Raw genomic sequence first — 18,618 nt, 5'->3', positions numbered from 1 at the left:
CTAGGCTTGGTTGTGTTTATGGGGCGCAGTATAACAATTTATACGAATTTTTTTACGCCTTATTTTTCTTCTATTTGACCTTTATTCCACACCGCTGTCTCCACTGTCCTTTGAGCGGCTCGTTTGCTTCCTGTTTCTATGAAGCTCATCCCTCCGAAAAACGCAGTGGTCTTAGATTGGTTAGATGGCCAAATGTAGTTTCCTGTATTTTTATTGGCTGAAGTGCCAAGCACAGGTTGCCGGAAACGCCACGCCCCTTACCATTACGGCAGAAGTCACATCTGCGGAGACTGGCAAGGGTTTATGATGTCACCAACCCAGGAAGAAGCTCGTTGTAGTCCAAAACCGGCCTTTTTGTAAGCAATAAACTGCCATAACTTTAAAATACAATATCTCCGTTTGCAGTGAACTTTCAGCGCTGTAAACTTTGCAGATACTGTTTATGCTCAAGCAGCGACATTACACACTAACTAAAGTTAAAAAAGTGATCGTATGCAACCACCCCTTTAAAATCTCAGAAAATTTGGTTTAGGATTTCATGACCCTTTAAATACACAGGAGACAGTAATTAAGTTCCCCTGCTCTCTGGTGTGATCTCCCATGATGCATCTGACAGAAACCTCTTCCCCTCAAGACATTTCTTAAACAAATCTTGGATATTGTTGGGCCTGATCTTTTGCTCATTATGTGGGCTAGTCCCGGACTGGCTCGAACATGCTATGGTAACTCCATATCTCAAGAAGCCTGCTAACCTTGATTCTGCTAATTTAACAAATTTTAGATCTATATCTCAGCTGCCTTTTCTCTCTGAAATCCTGGAGAAAATAGGATTAATTCAGCTGCAGTCTCATTTGAGTTCAAACTACGTTTCTGTCAGGTTTAAATCACACCATGGTACTAAATCTGCAGCCATTTTAAATAATATTTGATTAGCAACCGATTAACCGGTTGTTGCGTTGGTCCTTTTAGATTTAGCTTTGTTTTTTATTTGGTCGACCATAATATTCTTATTTTGGGGCTGGTCTACAGGGGTACTGTTTAAAATGGTTTTGTGTTTCTTTTTTTATAGAAGGATCTCTCTTTCTTTTTTTTAAAGCAAAAACTTTATTTTTTATTGTTTTTATTTTTCCCCAAAACAAGAATTAATTTTGCTTGTCTAGTAAATACTTCTTGTTTAAAGAATTTTTAGATGCTTGGACTAGAAACAAGACAAAAATACTAAGAAAAGCATTTTTTGCAGCAGATTACAAATACGTAGCGCCTATACAACCTGTCAAGTTTCTATATAGAACCTTTTCTTCTAAAAGTGTAGAAAAGAAACCGATTTCTTTGCTTCTGCAGAAGTCATTCGCCAGAGATGAGAGCATTGCAGTCATTGGATAAATTCTGTTAAACACATTATTAATGAAACATACGTTATATCAATGGTGTACAACTGAATTTAGTTCTCCAATAATGGTTTATAAAAGTCTCACGTGTTAAGAAACATCTGTCGGCACAAATTCTTCCTGACCTGCCGAACTGTGGTTTAGTAGCTGCTGTTCCTAAATACTTTCCAATAACACCACTTACAGTTGACTGAAATATCCAGCAGGGATGAAATTTCACAAACTGGCTTAATGCAGAGGTGGCATCCTGTCACAGGACCACGCTCCAAATCACTGAGCTCTTCAGAGCTAACCCTTTTCCCCCACAAATGTTTATTAGTGCAGACTGCACAGCTAGGTGCTTGATTTTATACACCTGTGGCCATGGGTCTTATCTAAACACTGGTGCTGAATCCGAAATCACCCCCTAAACCCTTATTTACTTTCCTCCACGTTAGTGCATTAAAGGGTTAGTTCGCCCAAAAATGAAATGTATGTCATTAATGACTCACCCTATTTCCAGGTCCACTTGAAGGTGAACTGACTTCACACAAAATAAATACCATTAAAAATGGCTTCGAAAAAATAAAACAAAAACATATTTCTTTACAGATAGTATTTAATATAATGCAATGGCATCCACACTTGAAGTGGAACTCAGTTGTCCAAGAACATTTTTTTGGCTCACTGTATGTTTCAAGGACCAAGATTTGCTCTCTCATTCTCATTTTCATTGTGGGAAAGTAACAATAGGACCTGAATTTATATAAAATAAATGTTAATCACTCATGAGAGATGATATTTTGCCATTATGCAAAATAAACTTTTTGTTAAATGTCATGCATATATACCTGGTAAAACAAAAAACAAAAACACCAACTTAGATTTGAAAGGTCCACTTGAAGGCAACATGTGTGGAGAAAGGTAAACAGACTTCACACTAAATAAATACCATTAAAAATGGCTTTAAAAAAAGATCTGTAACTGGTATTTGATAGTATTTGATATAATGCAATGACATCCACACTTGAAGTGGAAGTTGGGTGTCAAGGATTTTTTTTTTTTGACCCACTGGATGTATCAGGCCAACTTTTAAAACATTGTTCAAGGACCAATATTTGCTCTCTCATTCTCATTTTCTCTCTCTTCCTCAGATGCCATTTTTTCATGTGTTGTTCCTGCTGCTCACCGGGCTGGATGTGAGTTGGTCTCAAGATGAGAAGCCGACGGTCCCGTTTGGCTGTGGATTTGGCCTCCAGCGCCCCTACACTCTCTTATGTGACCTAGATGCTATATGGGGCGTGGTGGTGGAGGTCGTAGCGGCGGCTGGCGTGTTAGCTGCGGTTTTACTGTTGCTAGTTCTTCTGTGTCGCCTGCACTCGGTGACCGAGGCACCAAAGCGGAGTGGCATCGGTCCCATTCTCTTCCTGTTGATAGGCATTATTGGGCTGTTCGGGCTTAGCTTCGCATACCTTATTGAGCACAACGAGAGCATTTGTTTGGTGCGACGTGCCCTCTGGGGGGTGTTTTTTTCGCTCTGCTTTGCCTGCATGTTGGCACAGGGCGTGAGGCTGCGCAGGCTTGCACGTGAGTCTCGGAGCCCAGGCGGGTGTGCCCTCGTCGGACTCGCATTAGGGTTGACCGCAGTACAAGGCATTATTGCTGCAGAGTGGCTTCTCCTGACGGTGCTTCGTGAGGGTAACCCGGCGTGCCAGTATCAGCCTCTGGACTTTGCCCTCGCTTGCGCCTATGTGCTGGCGCTCCTGCTGGCCGCCCTAATAACCGCAACATTAGCCCTGTGTGGGAAGGCACGGCCGTGGCACTGTAATGTTGTGTGGCTTCTGGTCTCCTGCTTCCTGTCCATTCTCTTGTGGGTGGCTTGGGTTGGTTTCTACGTCTATGGAAACAATGTGCTTGGGAAGTCTCCGGACTGGGACGATCCAGCATTGGCCGTAGCGCTGGTAGCTCAGGGTTGGTTATTATTGCTGTGCCACGCTGCTCCTGAAGCCCATGCCTGTCTTCGATCTCCGCCTCAGCCTTCGGCTCCGGACTATTTCGACACGTCTCAGAATTCCTCGCGCATGAGAGAGGCCAGCCTCGATGAGGACATCCCACTTTCACACAGGCAGTTTGTGGAGAACCAGGGATATGCGTTTGATGAAAATACTGCAGGTACAACTAGGCACACTGATTAAATGGTTAGTTCACCCAAAAATTAAAATTCTGTCATTAATTTCTCACCCTAATGTCGTTTGATAACGGTAAGAACTTTATCAGACACAGATGAAGATATTAGTGTTGAAATCCGATGGCTCAGAAAGGCCTTCATTGACACCAATGTCATTTCCTCTCTCAAGACCCATAAAGGCACTAAAGACGTCGTTACAAAGCCCATCTCACTACAGCGGCTATACAATCATTTTATGAAGACAGGAGAAGGGGTTTTGAGTCCCCCAAAAAAACAACTAAATATCGACTTATATAGTGATGGGTCGATTTCAAAACAAAGTTTCGAACCGTTATGAGTCAGTGTATCGATTCATGATTCGGATCGCGTGTCAAACTGCTGAAATCATGTGACATTGGCGATCCGAATCATAAATCAATATACGCTGATTCATAACCGTTCAAAGCTTTGTTTTGATATAGGCCATCACTATACAAGTCGTTATTTAGTTCGTTTGTGCACAAAAACTATTCTGGTCTCTTCATAAATGATTGTAGAGCCGCTGTAGTGAGATGGGCTTCGTAACGACGTCTTTAGTGCCTTTATGGGTCTTGAGAGAGGAAATGACATTGGTGTCAATGAAGGCCTTTCTGAGCCATCGGATTTCAACACTAATATCTTCATCTGTGTCTGAAGATGAACGGAGGTCTGACCGGTGTCCAACGACATTAGCGTAAGTATATAAAGAGATAATTTTCATTTTTGGGTGAACTAACCCTTCAATGAAAGATTTAATATGCATTAATCAGATCCTAAAATCCCTCCTCTGCTTTTGTAGGATTGAGGAGTGGCAGTCATCATAATGGCAGCACAGGGGCCAGACCCAGCGCACCTTTCAGAAGTAACGTCTACCAACCCACTGAGATGACCATGATACTAAACGGGGGAGCAGTGAGTACTTCAATTTATATATATATATATATATTTTATAAATGGGCCTAATAAATACAACGAAGAAACATTAGGTCTAAATTCCTTACTACAAGTTCGAGACAAGTTATTGACTGACTCAAGCATAAGATAACTCCTGCCTAAACAGCATTTCTGTTTTGCTATAGGTAAGGAAAAAGTGTCGTAAATTAAGAGATCAATCAGTTCAAAGCTGATAGTTTTTCTTATTAATTCCTCTGTAACTTGGACTGGAAGGATCTACAGTTTTGGGTCTTTTGTTATAACACTTATAGTGTTCTCACACTTCCCTCTAGAGAATAAAGGTACAACACTGCATGAAAAGTGGGATTTTCGTCCCCGTAAACGGCCGGAAATCTCCCTGATTTTCGACAATTAACGTCAGTTTACAGCCTGTGAACGTCGCGTTCGTCTGTGCCACATATTGACGGAAACGAACCATGACGTATGTGGAGCTTGCGGAGGCATGCTGGCGCCGGCGCTAATGGCTCTAATTAGCATATGAATAGCAGCTCTGGGCGGCGCCTTGCCGGAATGGCTTGAATTTCCTCACTCAGTATTGGTTGAAACTACTACATTGAAACAAGAAATATCACTCGTGATTGGTTGGCAGATGTGTTACTATTGGTCAACCTGGGTAATAAATTAATAAATTTAAACCCCCAAATTATAATAATTTTACACACGTATATATATATAAAATTATGATTTGCATATTATTTTTTAATTGTATATATTCATATTCATGTGATATGCTATTATGTTTTATATTCATGTCATTGTTATCCTATGGACTACGCTATTATAACCATCAAGGACATTCATTTATTGAGGAAAGGAAAATATGCCAGGGACGTGCAGTTTATTCGAAGAAAGAGCTTTATTAGAACAAACACACAACCAAATGCAAAACGTTTGAGATCTGCCCACACAACAATAGGAAGCTCACGAGAAGCCCAAAATCCTACAGCACCATGAAGTCTCTGTTTTCCGCTTCAGAGCTGTAGGTAACTAGCGCCATTCTGTCTGTTTTAAGTCCATTTTTCAGACGTCTGGAGACGTCTGTCGTGCGTTGCCCTGTTCTTTGGAATCGCCTCTAATCTCGATTGCAGCGTGGCACAGAGCTCGGCGAACTCCTGGCTGGTCGAATAGTCCATCCAGACACCGCGCGAACGATGCCGTCTTCATCATCAGACATCAGGTCTATGGTAGCGCACTTCCAAAGGCCCACCTCATATCCTCAGCTAACACACTCTTTCTTGCTTGTAGCAGCTGTAAAAACAAACAATAAAGACAATCAGTATTGTGCGATGTACTGCGTAAAATGCACCTGAAAAATAGTCACACTGACCAAAAACGGATCTAATCTAATAAATCTTACCCTCTTTCTTCTCAATCGACTCCGAGTTGAACTCTTCACAGCTTTTCAAGAACTGGATGTTTGTACCTCCTGCGTACTGTCTCTGTCTTACATGCAGCTGGAAAACAATTAAATGAGTGTTATGAAGAAGTTGTGAAGACGGCGTACTGCTTCCTGTAAAATGACCAGAAAAAGAAAACACTTTTATAAAGCAACTTACATTTGTTCTTTTACAAGGCTAATTTCAGATTGTGCTACTTAAAAAGCTTTGCTTTAGGTTACTTTAGCTTAGATAACAGTCTTACCGCAATCTTAGGACTGGTCTTCTCTTAGGCACTCGTCTTCTCTTCTTAAAGTTAGTATCTTCCACACAGTTTTTCGACTCCAAAGCAAGCAACCTATCATCTATGGACAGCAACCTGGAGATTACTAAAGTTAACTGCTCGTTAAAATCGGCAGCAAACTGAGCAAGCTGACGAGATAGCCCACTGATTGCATTCAGCTGTTTCTTCCCGCCGGTGTTACGGATCAACTGGGGATCATGTTATCTGGGGACGGGCGCGTGCACGCAGCTAGTTTTACCTGGATTTACAGCAGATGTTAGACGAGGACAGATTCGTCACAGCGGATTTTCCACTGAACAGATTTAAAACGCTTTCCACATTATTGGTAAATGTTTGCATAATATCAGGCTCTGTGTTTTCCTCTGTCGCTGCTTTGCTGTATGTTTCAAACGCAGTTTAAGGGAAATTTTAATGTGGTTTCATTTCACAACACAGACCACGCCCACATTTTGTTACATTCTTTTCGATGAAAGTCGTATCCAATGACAATTACATTCAATAAATTACATTGTGTCGTATTAGTATCGGAATTTTTATTTTATTTTTAATAACTATTGTTTTTGTAATTTGCTTAGGGTATTTTTTAAATTATATATATATATATATATATATATATATATATATATATATATATATATATATATATATATATATATATATATATATATATATCCTAACTAAAATAACTCATAGCCTGTCATATTACCTTTCTCATATTAGCCTATTATATTCTATTATAATCTATTATATTGCCCACCCCTTGCCCACCTGCATGCCCATCCCAGCTGATATACAAGATTTGGGGGGTCATTCTGCATTTGAAAGTTTGAAAGGGTTTTAAATCTTCTAAATAAAGTAAAATGATTCAAAATCAAGTAATTTATATATGCCAAAGTCAACTTTAAACATATACAATGTAATTTCCAAACATCAAAATTGTGGCCAGTGAAAATGCTGAGTGGCTAGTAACTTTGGAAAACCACTAGCCACGGTGGCCGGTGAGCAAAAAAGTTAATGTCAACCCCTGTATATATATATATATATATATATATATATATATATATATATATATATATATATATATACATATACATATATATATATATACACACACACACACACACACACACACACACATATATATATATATATATATATATATATATGTAGTGCCGTTAAAATTAATTTGCGTTAACACGTTAATTTTGACAGGCAATGATATATGATATATAAAGTTTGCTGATGTATGACGCCGCTTATTAGCAGGAGACCGCAATGATTGGTAAAAGTTGCGGTGATTGGTCAAAATTGCGAGTCGCACTGAATTCACGGGGACTGATTGCAAATGACACACAATAAATAATCTAGAATACTTTCATCAAATATATAAATTCAAGCTTAAGTTTAAGATTTTACAATTAGGCTATACTGAGCCTGATCTATCTAAGAGATTTTCTTAGAAGGAAGTTCATACCTTTTAGAAAAATCTCACATGGGTTAAAACTCCTGCTACCCTGATTTGCATTTGTATAGCTCACAGCATGTTCATTTACATGTTAAAGCCTCCCCTGGAGTTAAGGGAAGGGGGGTCTTGGGGGGGACAACTGCCAAGCAAGACCCACGTCAATTTCTGACAATTCACGGCAGTTTTCGGTGTCGCCTGCAAACTGCCGTGTACAGTCGTAAACCTGATCTTCCACGACAATCTACAGTGCCGCTTACTGACGAAAATCCCACTTTTCATGCAGTGCAATATGTAAGATTTTGGGATTTAAAATATACAAAAACCACTAGAACAGTGTTCAATATTTTGTTGAATGTTTAAAGGGCTGATGAATTGAGAAATCAACTTTCCCTTGAGCCTTTGATATATAAAAAGGTCATGGTAATATAAGATTATACAGTAAGTTTCAGAGCTGAAAACTTTCTTGTTAGTCATAGAAAAGCTTTTATAGACACCAGGCCCAGAAAATGAGAGTGCTTAAATCAGTGAAGTATTAGAAGAGGAAAACACCAGATAAATGTGTACGCCTGCTTCTGTAGCCCCGCCCACCACCTGCTTCTGTTGGCCCGGCCCACCGCCTGCTTCTGTAGCCCCGCCCACCGCCTGCTTCTGTAGCCACACCCACCACCTGCTTATGTAGCCCCGCCCACCGCCTGCTTCTGTAGCCCCTCCCACCACCTGCTTCTGTAGCTCCGCCCACCAACTCGTGCAGTTAAGGGAGCAGTAAACATGCCGAAGATAGCAAGAAAATCATTTGTAAACAAGACACAGGTCGACACTGAATTTGACACTTTTTACACCAGCTCACTTCATTAGATTTCTCTGATCAGATATCTATCCGATTGTGATAAAATCAGGAGTAAATGCCTTTCTAAATTCTTTCGAGACGGATTCATATCCGACTCCTAATACAAATCAGTTTGGGGTGGTTGAGCTTCAGCTGATGAATTAAATGGAGCTCATATCTGTTGCTTTTGTTGACGAGACGTTAAATGTGCATATAGCACGGGTATTGAAGAATGGATTTATATGAATTTTTTGGAGAGGTGTAAGACAACCTGCATGTTGTTAATTTTTTTTTTATTAGTTTCGATTGTATAGGCCGTTTCGTTTGACCACATGCCTCAACACGTTAAAAAAGCCTTTTTACTGTGGTGGCAATAGTAAACATATAAACTAACATTCTGATATGCTTGAAGTGTTTTATATTGACTTTATTATAGGCAAGACGAGTCTAGTGTTGATTTGAGAGGCTAAAGCGTTGGGCTAACTCACTGTCGGCCGCTTGGTTGTCACTTTAAAAAACATAAACTTTAATTAAACAAACAAAAATTCTCTAAACATTTTTTTCGAAATTAATTTAATAAGGAAACAAAACAAAACAAAAAGCTACTTTGAAAAAAGCTTTACTTTTAATGGCAGCATTGTGTAGGCCTTATCGGGAGGATAAACAAAACAAAAAAACGCAAATACACTGCAGGCTCTCTCATCATATCTAAGGTAAATCCTCAACACTATCATCATCCCTTGCGTTGCTGAACTGACATTTTAATGGGCTAAATAATGTGCTGGTTACTTTTCTTCCTGAACAAGTGCACACCTGAGTGTTGCTCACACACACACACTGTAGACTTTTGTGGCATAGGACGGTTACGGTAACTCATTCAGTTAAATGTTTCAGCATGTTACAATAATTATATGGCTTGAGTTAATATAGTCTATTCCCTAATTAATAAAATGCTTTGTTATCATACAGATTGAGAGTGTGAATGGTCTCTCTCTATGTGTGTAGCCTAAACATGTGTGCATACGGGGGAGGAGTTACGATTTTCTAATAATAATCAAATCATTCCCAGCGATCATCGAATATTATTTTTGCTTGAAATGTCCATCCCTAGTTTACAGTCATTATGTTGAAAACAGATCAGTGTTAATTCAATTGTAATTTCATGTTAACATCATCCATCATCCGACGCGCCATCCTCAATTAACCCGTCTCTTGCGTGATACCCCGAACTTTTGAATATTCCGATCTAATAGGATTTCTGACCTGTAAGGTTGCCAGAATAATAATCATACACAGTGTGTTAATAGGCCAGAGGAGAACTGGCACCCCGACTGAGTTTGGTTTCTCCCAAGGTTTATTTTTCTCCATCATGCCCTGATGAAGTTTGGGTTCCTTGCCACTGTCGCCTTTGGCTTGGCTTGCTCAGTTGGGGACACTAAAATTATGATCTAAGTTATTCAACTAAATATCCAAATAAAATGTATTTATTAGGTCTTAATTAATTGTATAAACTATAATACTGATCTGCCAACATTGACACTATATGATAAATTAAAATAAGCTGATCACTGTTTTGTTGCAATATTGTCCTGTTTAACACTGTGAAGCTGCTTTGAAACAATCATCATTGTAAAAGTGCTATATAAATAAAGTTGTTTGAAAAGCCAAAGCCTTCTCCGGTCAAAAGATATAGGACAGCAATGTCGCTTCCTGTGATGTTCGATTATGGTTTCTGTTTCGTTTTCCAGGATTTTTAGTTTGTAGATCATTGTTTCCTATGTTTCCTTTCTTTTTCCATAGTTTCTTCAAAAAAATCCAAAAACTACATTGAGATAAAGGAACACAATCATACAAATGTAAGTTGGTTACTCAAAAAAATAAAAATAAGTTGCTCTAACTTGAGTTGTAGCCCTGGAACCAATTAATCTGATCTATTTCAATTAAAATCCACAGCTATCATAGCACATGCTAAATGTAACTTACTTAACGTGTACATTTAAACGAGTAAACTTGTTACAAGGTACACACAGAGTCAGTGTAGCGTTTACCTTCATGTATCTACTCTTCAGCACAATAGTAACCACAGCATCCCCGATACTCTTTTCAATGGCAAACATTACAGCATTAAAAAACACATAAAATAACACTTAATTTCAACATTTATTTTCCTTATCCAGTCTTATGCAAAGCATGCTGGGAACTAGAAATCCACTACTTCATTTTTAAAGTTATGAAGATAATTTCACTAGAACTTAAGTTTATTTTTTAAAATGCAGAAATTAGTTTGAATTACACACAGTATTAAGTTAATGTAACAATCAACATTATTATGTCAACAATTTTTTTTTACTAAAATCAATAGTCTTGCGAGTATGTATTTTTTTGAGTTGTGGTAAGAGGTTCCCTGAATTATCTCTTAGAGTGTTAACTTATTTTAGTTTGTTTGCTATGAGTTCTCATTGTTTATTGATTTGATCTACCTGATCTTGTTTAGCTCTTTATTTACTCTGTGCTTTTATAGCCTTCAATTTGAGTCATTCTTTGTCCGTTCTTGTTTATTATTTTAGTGGCCGTTGATTCTCCTGCATTCCTGTATTCCACTATGCTCATCTATAGGTTTCCATGCTACACCACTATATAAAAACTCATAGAATATCTTTATTGGAAGAGAGGATTGATTGCCTCACAAAAATGTTCACATTTACTGCGTTTTTAATAACATTGACCGATAATTAAAAATATTTGTCATGCATTTTCCATGTGTGCATGCGTAATATTTACATAAGCCATATAATAATGGCGAGGGAATAAAAGTTGCAGTGTGGGACATTACGTGCTCTTTTTTCGGCACACACAAACTCAACAAAGAAGGAGAATGGTGGGAAATGGTCAAAGGAACTGCTTTGCTCTCCCTCATATTTAATTATGAGGTTTAATTAACCGTCTGCTCATTAAGCAATAAAATGTTCTCTCTGGGACAAAGGAACATTCTGAAAAGATAAGGTAACTGAAACAAAAATATAGAACAAAAAGGACACTGAAGTTCAGAAAGTAGGGGAGTTTGAAAACAGCAACACCAACAATGTATGTTGCACCCGCAAGCAAAGCTTGTCTTCAAGGGTCCTCTGTCCATCATCTGTGTGTTTCTAGACCACATTCATGTCTGGAGTTCAGCATTCCCGAGCACTTGAAAATGTAATCCAACTCCTTTCTCCCACTGCAATGCAGCCCAGTTGCCATCCCCGGACTCATCACTTAGCTAACTGGGGCCGTATTTATCAAGCCTCTGAGAATTACTCACAAGAACACTGCTAAGAATTGACTCAAGAGTAAAACTATTATTGGCTCAAAACTGCGCTTAAAAGTTAGTTATCAAGCATCTCAATCATACTTTAAGTGAAGTCTAGGACTAAATCTTAAAGAGTTACTTCACCCAAAAATGAAATTTATGTAATTAATGACTAATGTCGTTCCACACCCGTAAGACCTCCGTTCATCTTCAGACACAGTTTAAGATATTTTATATTTAGTCCGAGAGCGTATGCAAGTGTATGCACACTATACTGTCCATGTCCAGAATGGGAATAAAAAGATCATCAAAGTCGTCCATATGAGACATCAGTGGGTTAATTAGAATCTCTTGAAGCATCGGAAATACATTTTGGTCCAAAAATAACAAAAACGACGACTTTGTTCAGCATTGTCTTCTCTTCCGCGTTTGTTTTCAATCCTCAAATAAAGATTCGAACGGTTATGAATCAGCGGATTGATCCATGATTCGGATAACATGTCAAACTGCTGAAATCACGTGACATTGGCGATCCGAATCATGAATCAATGCGCTGATTCATAACCGTTCGAATCTTTATTTGAGGATTGAAAACAAACCCGGAAGAGGTTCTGGAACAACATTAAAGTGAGTCATTTATGACGTAAATTTAATTTTTGTGTGAACTAACCCTTTAAGTGTCAGTCTTAGAGATGATTCAAGACACTGCTGTGCCACAAACAGGATTTTGGAAGATGACAAAGGCATGAACCAATCACTAAAGAGATTTTAGACTAAAGACTCCTTATTTAAGAATATTCTCAGATAAATTCACATTGAATAGTGAAATTCCTGGAGTTTACATTCATCACACATTTGACTAAAGCATTTTCAAGAGAATACATTATAATATACACATTTGAAATTAAAGATAAACTCATTTTCCACCATGTCTTAATTACAATTTTTAAACTGGTGTGCTGTTAACTGATTTGCCTATATATGGCCTATATATCTTTTTTATATAAGTAGGAGTAAATTTCATTAATTCTCAGCACTTAAGAAAAAAATTGCACTTTAAGAAGCTTGATAAATATGGGCCCAGGAACATAAATCTCACTTAACCAAACCTCATTCCAGTGGCCTTAGCACTAGTCTGTATATGATTTATAATTTAGTATATGTTTTTATAATTTGCATTAAAAATTATGAACAAATAATCATACAGTTTATTTGTTGAATTCAGGAGAAGGTTCTTCACTTGATTAGTTAGTTTCTATTGCCTTTTTTAATAAAATTGCTTTTGTTACATTATCTCTTCCTTGTGTTGATAATACTCTAATACTCTACAAGTTTACTCACAAATTATTAAAGTCTCACAAAAACTTGTCAAAAGGCAGAATTCTACATTTAAAACAGTTTCTATCAATAGTGGCTCAGATGAATGAGTTAACCAAACAGGAAATGTTCTTGGATCAATATCCTTTTTGGTCCCGAAAAACATCCCTACAAAAATATTCCCTGTAATAAAATATTGTTGGTTTAACTCAAAAAAGTGAGTGACCTGGTTGCCTTAAAATTTTGAGTTTTATTGAAATTGAAAATTTGAGTTGATACAATGAAGAATATTGGTTTAATAAATAGAAACTCAAAATATTATTGTCTCTGAACCACATAAACAATTTGATAAATCATGAAAATAGCACAATTTGTCATGTTTCACTGCGTCATTACAAATAAAACACACAATTACCCAATATGCTTACAAAATCTTTTAATAATATTTGAATAAAGGTTGTCGATTCTCAAAAATATTCATTGTATTAACTCAAATTTTTATTTTCAATGAATTAAAAATTTTAAGGCAACCAGATAACTGGTTAAGAATTTGTTTACAGTGTATCAACAAATTAGATTTTAGGGTTTAGAGCGAATGTTTGGATTTTGCTTTGGTTAGGGGCTTGTACATCATTCATATCAACCTGTAATTTATCTTTATGGGTAGTTTAGGGTTAGGGTTCAGGTTTCTTGATTCAGGTTTCTTTGGCAGGAATCTAAGATTCAGGTTTTTTTTGGCAGGAATGTTGATTTAGGGCCCCAATTTTTTTTTTTTTTTTTTTTTTTTTTTTTTTTAAAGAGGAACTCAACTTACTTTCCATTATCACAGTGACTTGGCTTCTCCAACACCATTCTCAGATGTCAGAGGAAGCTTGTTCTGGGGCGAAACGTGAAATAATTTCAAAATAAAAGTCCCAAAGCAACAAAATGAGGAATTCAAATGTTCTAAACACAAAGATACACAGATGAGTGGTAAAGGATAAAAACATAGAAAGACCACAGCGCCAATAGCAAGACTCAAAAAGGCTGATGCATCCTAGAAAACAAACCATCTTACCCCTCTATCTTAACAAGATTTATTATCTTGTTAAAAATAAATCATAAAAGGCGTTTTAAGAGTGAAAATCCACACCAGAGGGATTGGAGTCGTGTCAGGTGCTGATAGACTGTACATTCTGTTTAATGCGCTTATGAAACTCCTCTCATCTTATGTAAATGTCTTGACTGTAAATATGCCTGGCAATTTTTTTTTTTTTTTTTTTTCACAGGTTCCATCCGCTCCTCCCACATACACAGGAAGACAGCTTTGGTAAAGGAGGAGATTTGAAGAAGGGTGAATGGAAAAGCGGTGCAAGCTCCTGAACTGTAAGAAAAATCTCTGAAGTGAATATGGATTTACGTCCAGTTAGAGACAACGTCAATCGTCACCAGTGCTGCAGTGAGACTGAAATAAAGGACTCGGATTCTGGTGTGTGTGTGTGTGTGTGTGAGTGAGTGTGTGTGTGTCCCTGAGCATTCTGACAAGCATGACGGAAGGATGTTAAAACAGGACAACTCTTTGCATTATCAATAGTTGGTGCACTGGGGAAAATATTAATGCAGTTGCTCTATTAAAAGCATTAACAGCTTTTTATTCTAACAGTATTTTAAACCCATAATTGTCTCAAATTAATATGAATTTTGCTTTGGCTTCAGATTCACGCTGAAGTCATATCGGACTCTGTATGTTATGTGCAGAGGTTACAGGTCTGTCTCAACAGCAATTGAGACAGTAAACACATTATTATATGAGAACAGGATACAGTATTTGGTTTCTCCGGTTAAAGTTTTTATTTTATTTTTTGAGTTGTCTGTGTATGAATGAGTAGAAGCACTGAAGCAACATGCTGTGACAAATCTATAGCTTTCTTCTGTGGACTCTTGAGATCAAATCTCACTCAATTTAGGATGAAAACTTAGCAACTCCTGGTTGTAATGGGCTGTATTCTTATACATCAAGGGTCTTGCATTTGCCACTGGAGTTGCAAACTATTTCATAAGTTTTGATCTCTGCTCTGTTTTACACAGTTATACAAGTAACCTTCAGATACCTACTACTGCTGGACAGATACCAGCAGTAATAACTAAGATGAGATCATGGAGCAAAGGAGGGGAGTGAGGAGATAGGATGGGGTGTTAATTAATATAGTGAGGACATGGGATGGGGCATTAATATAGTTCAGACAAATCTAAATGGCTGTGTACACACTGCAAAGTTTTGGAAGTTATAACCTCCCATCATTAATTTCTCACCCTAATATTGTTCCAAAGCTGTAAGACATTCATTCATCCTCTAAACTCATATGAAGATCTTTTTAATGAAATCTGAGAGCTTTCTGTCCACTGGCAGTCTACGCAACTACCACTTTGACGTTTCAAAAAGGTCATAAACTAATCCATATGAATAAAGCATTTTAAACAAAGTTTTCTGAAGAGACTCAATCACTTTATATGATGAACAGATTTAATTCAGGCTTTTATTCACATTAAACATTAATCAGCGAACTTAAACAGAAAGCTAAACGAACCTGCTTGACTCGTTGAAGCTCAAACATGCTGCTTAACACGAGACGTGAGAATAACAATTTGATAAATCATAAAAGAATAATAATAATAATAAAAGCCTAAATTACATCTGTTCGTCACATAAAGCGATTGAGTCTCTTCGACTTGAGTTGAGAACCCGCTCAAATCATAAGGATTAGATTTGCAATCTGTTTATGAACGTTTTGTAGTGTTCGGCAGTTCTGATTTCATTAAAAAAGATCTAAACTAAAAGTCTTATGGGTTTGGGAGGACATGATGGAGAGGAATTAATGACAGAATTTTCATCTTTGGATGAACTAATGCTGCTGAAAAGAGTGACAACCTGAGCATGACTACAATAAAAGAGATCAGAGAACTGTGGTAAGAGGGTGTGGTCAGGTCCTTTTTCAGATCATTTTTCTTCCTATGAGAGTGATGACCAGTTGTGTTCTTTTAAAATGAAAGTTGTGTGTTGTTGTTTGCTGCTTAGACTGTGCTGTAACCTTCTAAAAGGGACACTGAGCTGTAGAGGATATCTATGATTTGCTTTATAGTTCTGCATGCAGAGTCCCATACACAACACATAAACTGATATAAGACAGTTCAGTATTAGGCTGTTTTCACAAAACCAAGTGTGAACATGTGGTTGATTGCTTGGTCCAACTTGGAGTTCGATTCCACCTTCCTCCCAAATAATATGCTGCGGTTAATAGCAGTTATATTCTGAGAATGCAAATATGTAAATTACACAATATCACTAGCAATTTACTTCCAAAGTTATGTTGGATTGCTGGAGTCTATGTAAACCGGATCCCTCTTCAAGTGTCTTCTAGACTTCTTGAGTCTATGGCTGCCCATAGAGCCGTATGGTAAAAAGTTGTGAAATTTGGCACACAGGAGAGTCTGAACATTCACCACGGGAAATGTGGAGTCTCTAACTCAGTCTTTATAGCGCCACCCACTGTCCAAGGTTTCACTTATGTCTGTGCTAATAACTTTTGAACCGTAAGATTATTTTACTTTTTTGAACTCCCCCCCCCCCCCCCCCCCCCTGATTTTTACCAAGATTGGCTCATATCATCTTTAGACCATGCTGACAAAAAAAAGTTATTCAAAAGTAAAAAAAAAAAAAAAAAAAAAAAACTGTTCTCTAATAACACGTCAACAAATTCAAAGAAGAGCACGCCAAATTGACTGAAATATCTCAGCAACACTTCAGTATATTGAGTCTTTTTTTTTTTTTTTTTTTTGCTTATAACTTATGAACAGTTTGCCCAAAAATCATAATACTCTTTTTATTCATTGAAGCCAAATGGGCCAAAAGTCAAATGGGCCGCTGGGCATCACCCATTTAGAATTTTGCTTTTTTAAAATTGCTGTATTTTATGAACTTAACTGACTTAACTATATATTTAACTATATTACTTTCTATTAAATTCTGTTACATTATTTTCCTGTTACCATTGTGAAGTTGCTTCGAAACAATCTGCATTGTAAAAAGCGCGATATAAATAAAGGTGACTTGCCTATAATAATCTAAAAATGTATTTAATTACTAATTGTTGCAGTTGCTCTGAAGACAGATTTAACACACTATAATTATAATTAACTATAACTATAAAATGAACTATAATACAGCGACAGGCTTATGTTCAAAGACATGGTCTTAAAACCAAAAATATATTCACTTCTACTTTTTGTAATGTCTGCATCAATAGTGTAATGAATTTTCTTGAGGACTTTTCTCAGCTAATTGTCATATATGTGAATAATTTATCTGAATATCATGTCATTAATTTATTAAAACTTTTTAAATATTAACAAGCATATTAAAATCACTGTGATCTTCACAATGTTGTTTATATCAATATATAACTATATTGCCAAGCCCTAGCGAGCAAGAAAAGATTTCTTTGTTATGTGTAACGAGGAGCTACTTGAGTAAGCCAGTTATAAAAGACAATTAGCACTTTGATATGTGAGTTTCAAAGCAGTTCAAGTTTAGGATAAGAAAGGTGGATATTGATGCTATTGACTTGCATATCTGGCTCTGACCATTTGAATGGGACTCTTGTTTTGATGCCAGTTCTCCTTGAAAACTTCAGTGTAAATGCCCACTTCCCTGGCAGAATCTTAGCAAAAGAAAAAAGCTCTCATCATTTTATAGTGCATAGAATTGTTTTTAAAATTCTGCGTAGTGAACAGAGATGGGCATATGCATGAAAATGTATTTAAGATTAAAAAAAAAAAAACATATACCTTATATAGTTAAAATGTACAAATAAAATTATGTAGCACAAAATGCCATAGAGCCATTTCTATACTTATTTCTGACAGGGTAACACTGCGGCCTATTACTTGTGGTGAACAAGTAGTGAAAAAAACTGTGAATAGATTTTTAAAAATTGAGGAAACGATACAATAATTTGCTGTACAAACCAGAGGGTTTATGATTATGTTAAAATTATATGATACCAAATATAATTTTGCAATATCAATCAGCATAACGGATGGTTCTTGTACAGCTAAAAGAGCTGGAAGCGAATGAAACCGTAAGCATTAACACAATTAAGTTACAATGGCCACGGCCGATCTTACATTAAGAATAAGGTGGTTAGTGGTCGGCGTTTCACTCCATCTTAGAGCACATGCACAGAAAGCTGCCTGTCAGTGTGCAAATGCTACATTTGAGATCTTTTTTGCAGCATATTGCACAATGTCAATAACTCAATAAACGCTGCACATATAAAAAAAATTCAGTCTGTTCCTACTTTATATCATTGTCATGATACACTATATTGCCAAACGTTTTGGGACACCTGCCTTTACATGCACATAAACATTAAAGACGGCTAATGTAGAGTTGACCCACCCCTTTGCAGCTCTAACAGCTTGGGAAGCTCAACTCTTCTGGCAAGGCTTTCCACAAGGTTTCGTAGTGTGTTTATG

At 37.2% G+C, this 18,618-nt stretch overlaps 1 protein-coding gene and 1 long non-coding RNA gene across 2 annotated transcripts in view; one reads left to right on the top strand and one right to left on the bottom strand.

The window, feature by feature from the left end:
- The window catches only part of gprc5ba (G protein-coupled receptor, class C, group 5, member Ba), a 42,922-nt gene extending 27,206 nt beyond the window's left edge, over window positions 1-15,716 (top strand). The window contains exons 3-5 of the mRNA XM_067437312.1: window positions 2,522-3,539; window positions 4,373-4,485; window positions 14,373-15,716. Of these exons, the coding sequence (XP_067293413.1) occupies window positions 2,522-3,539; window positions 4,373-4,485; window positions 14,373-14,417 (1,176 nt within the window). The 3' untranslated portion in view covers window positions 14,418-15,716. The remainder of the gene's footprint in view (window positions 1-2,521; window positions 3,540-4,372; window positions 4,486-14,372) is intronic.
- LOC137065809 (uncharacterized) lies at window positions 5,388-6,793 on the bottom strand. Its single transcript, XR_010901795.1, has 3 exons — window positions 6,169-6,793; window positions 5,885-5,981; window positions 5,388-5,775 (listed from the first exon to the last, which is right to left on the bottom strand). It is a non-coding gene; the product is annotated as an uncharacterized lncRNA (long non-coding RNA).
- Window positions 15,717-18,618: the final 2,902 nt, after the last annotated feature.

The sequence above is a fragment of the Pseudorasbora parva genome, unplaced genomic scaffold (genome assembly GCF_024679245.1).
Source record: "Pseudorasbora parva isolate DD20220531a unplaced genomic scaffold, ASM2467924v1 scaffold_31, whole genome shotgun sequence".
Taxonomy (NCBI): Eukaryota; Metazoa; Chordata; class Actinopteri; order Cypriniformes; family Gobionidae; genus Pseudorasbora; species Pseudorasbora parva.
The sequence above is the reverse complement of the archived record's forward strand: the minus strand, read 5'-3'. Positions and strand labels throughout refer to the sequence as shown.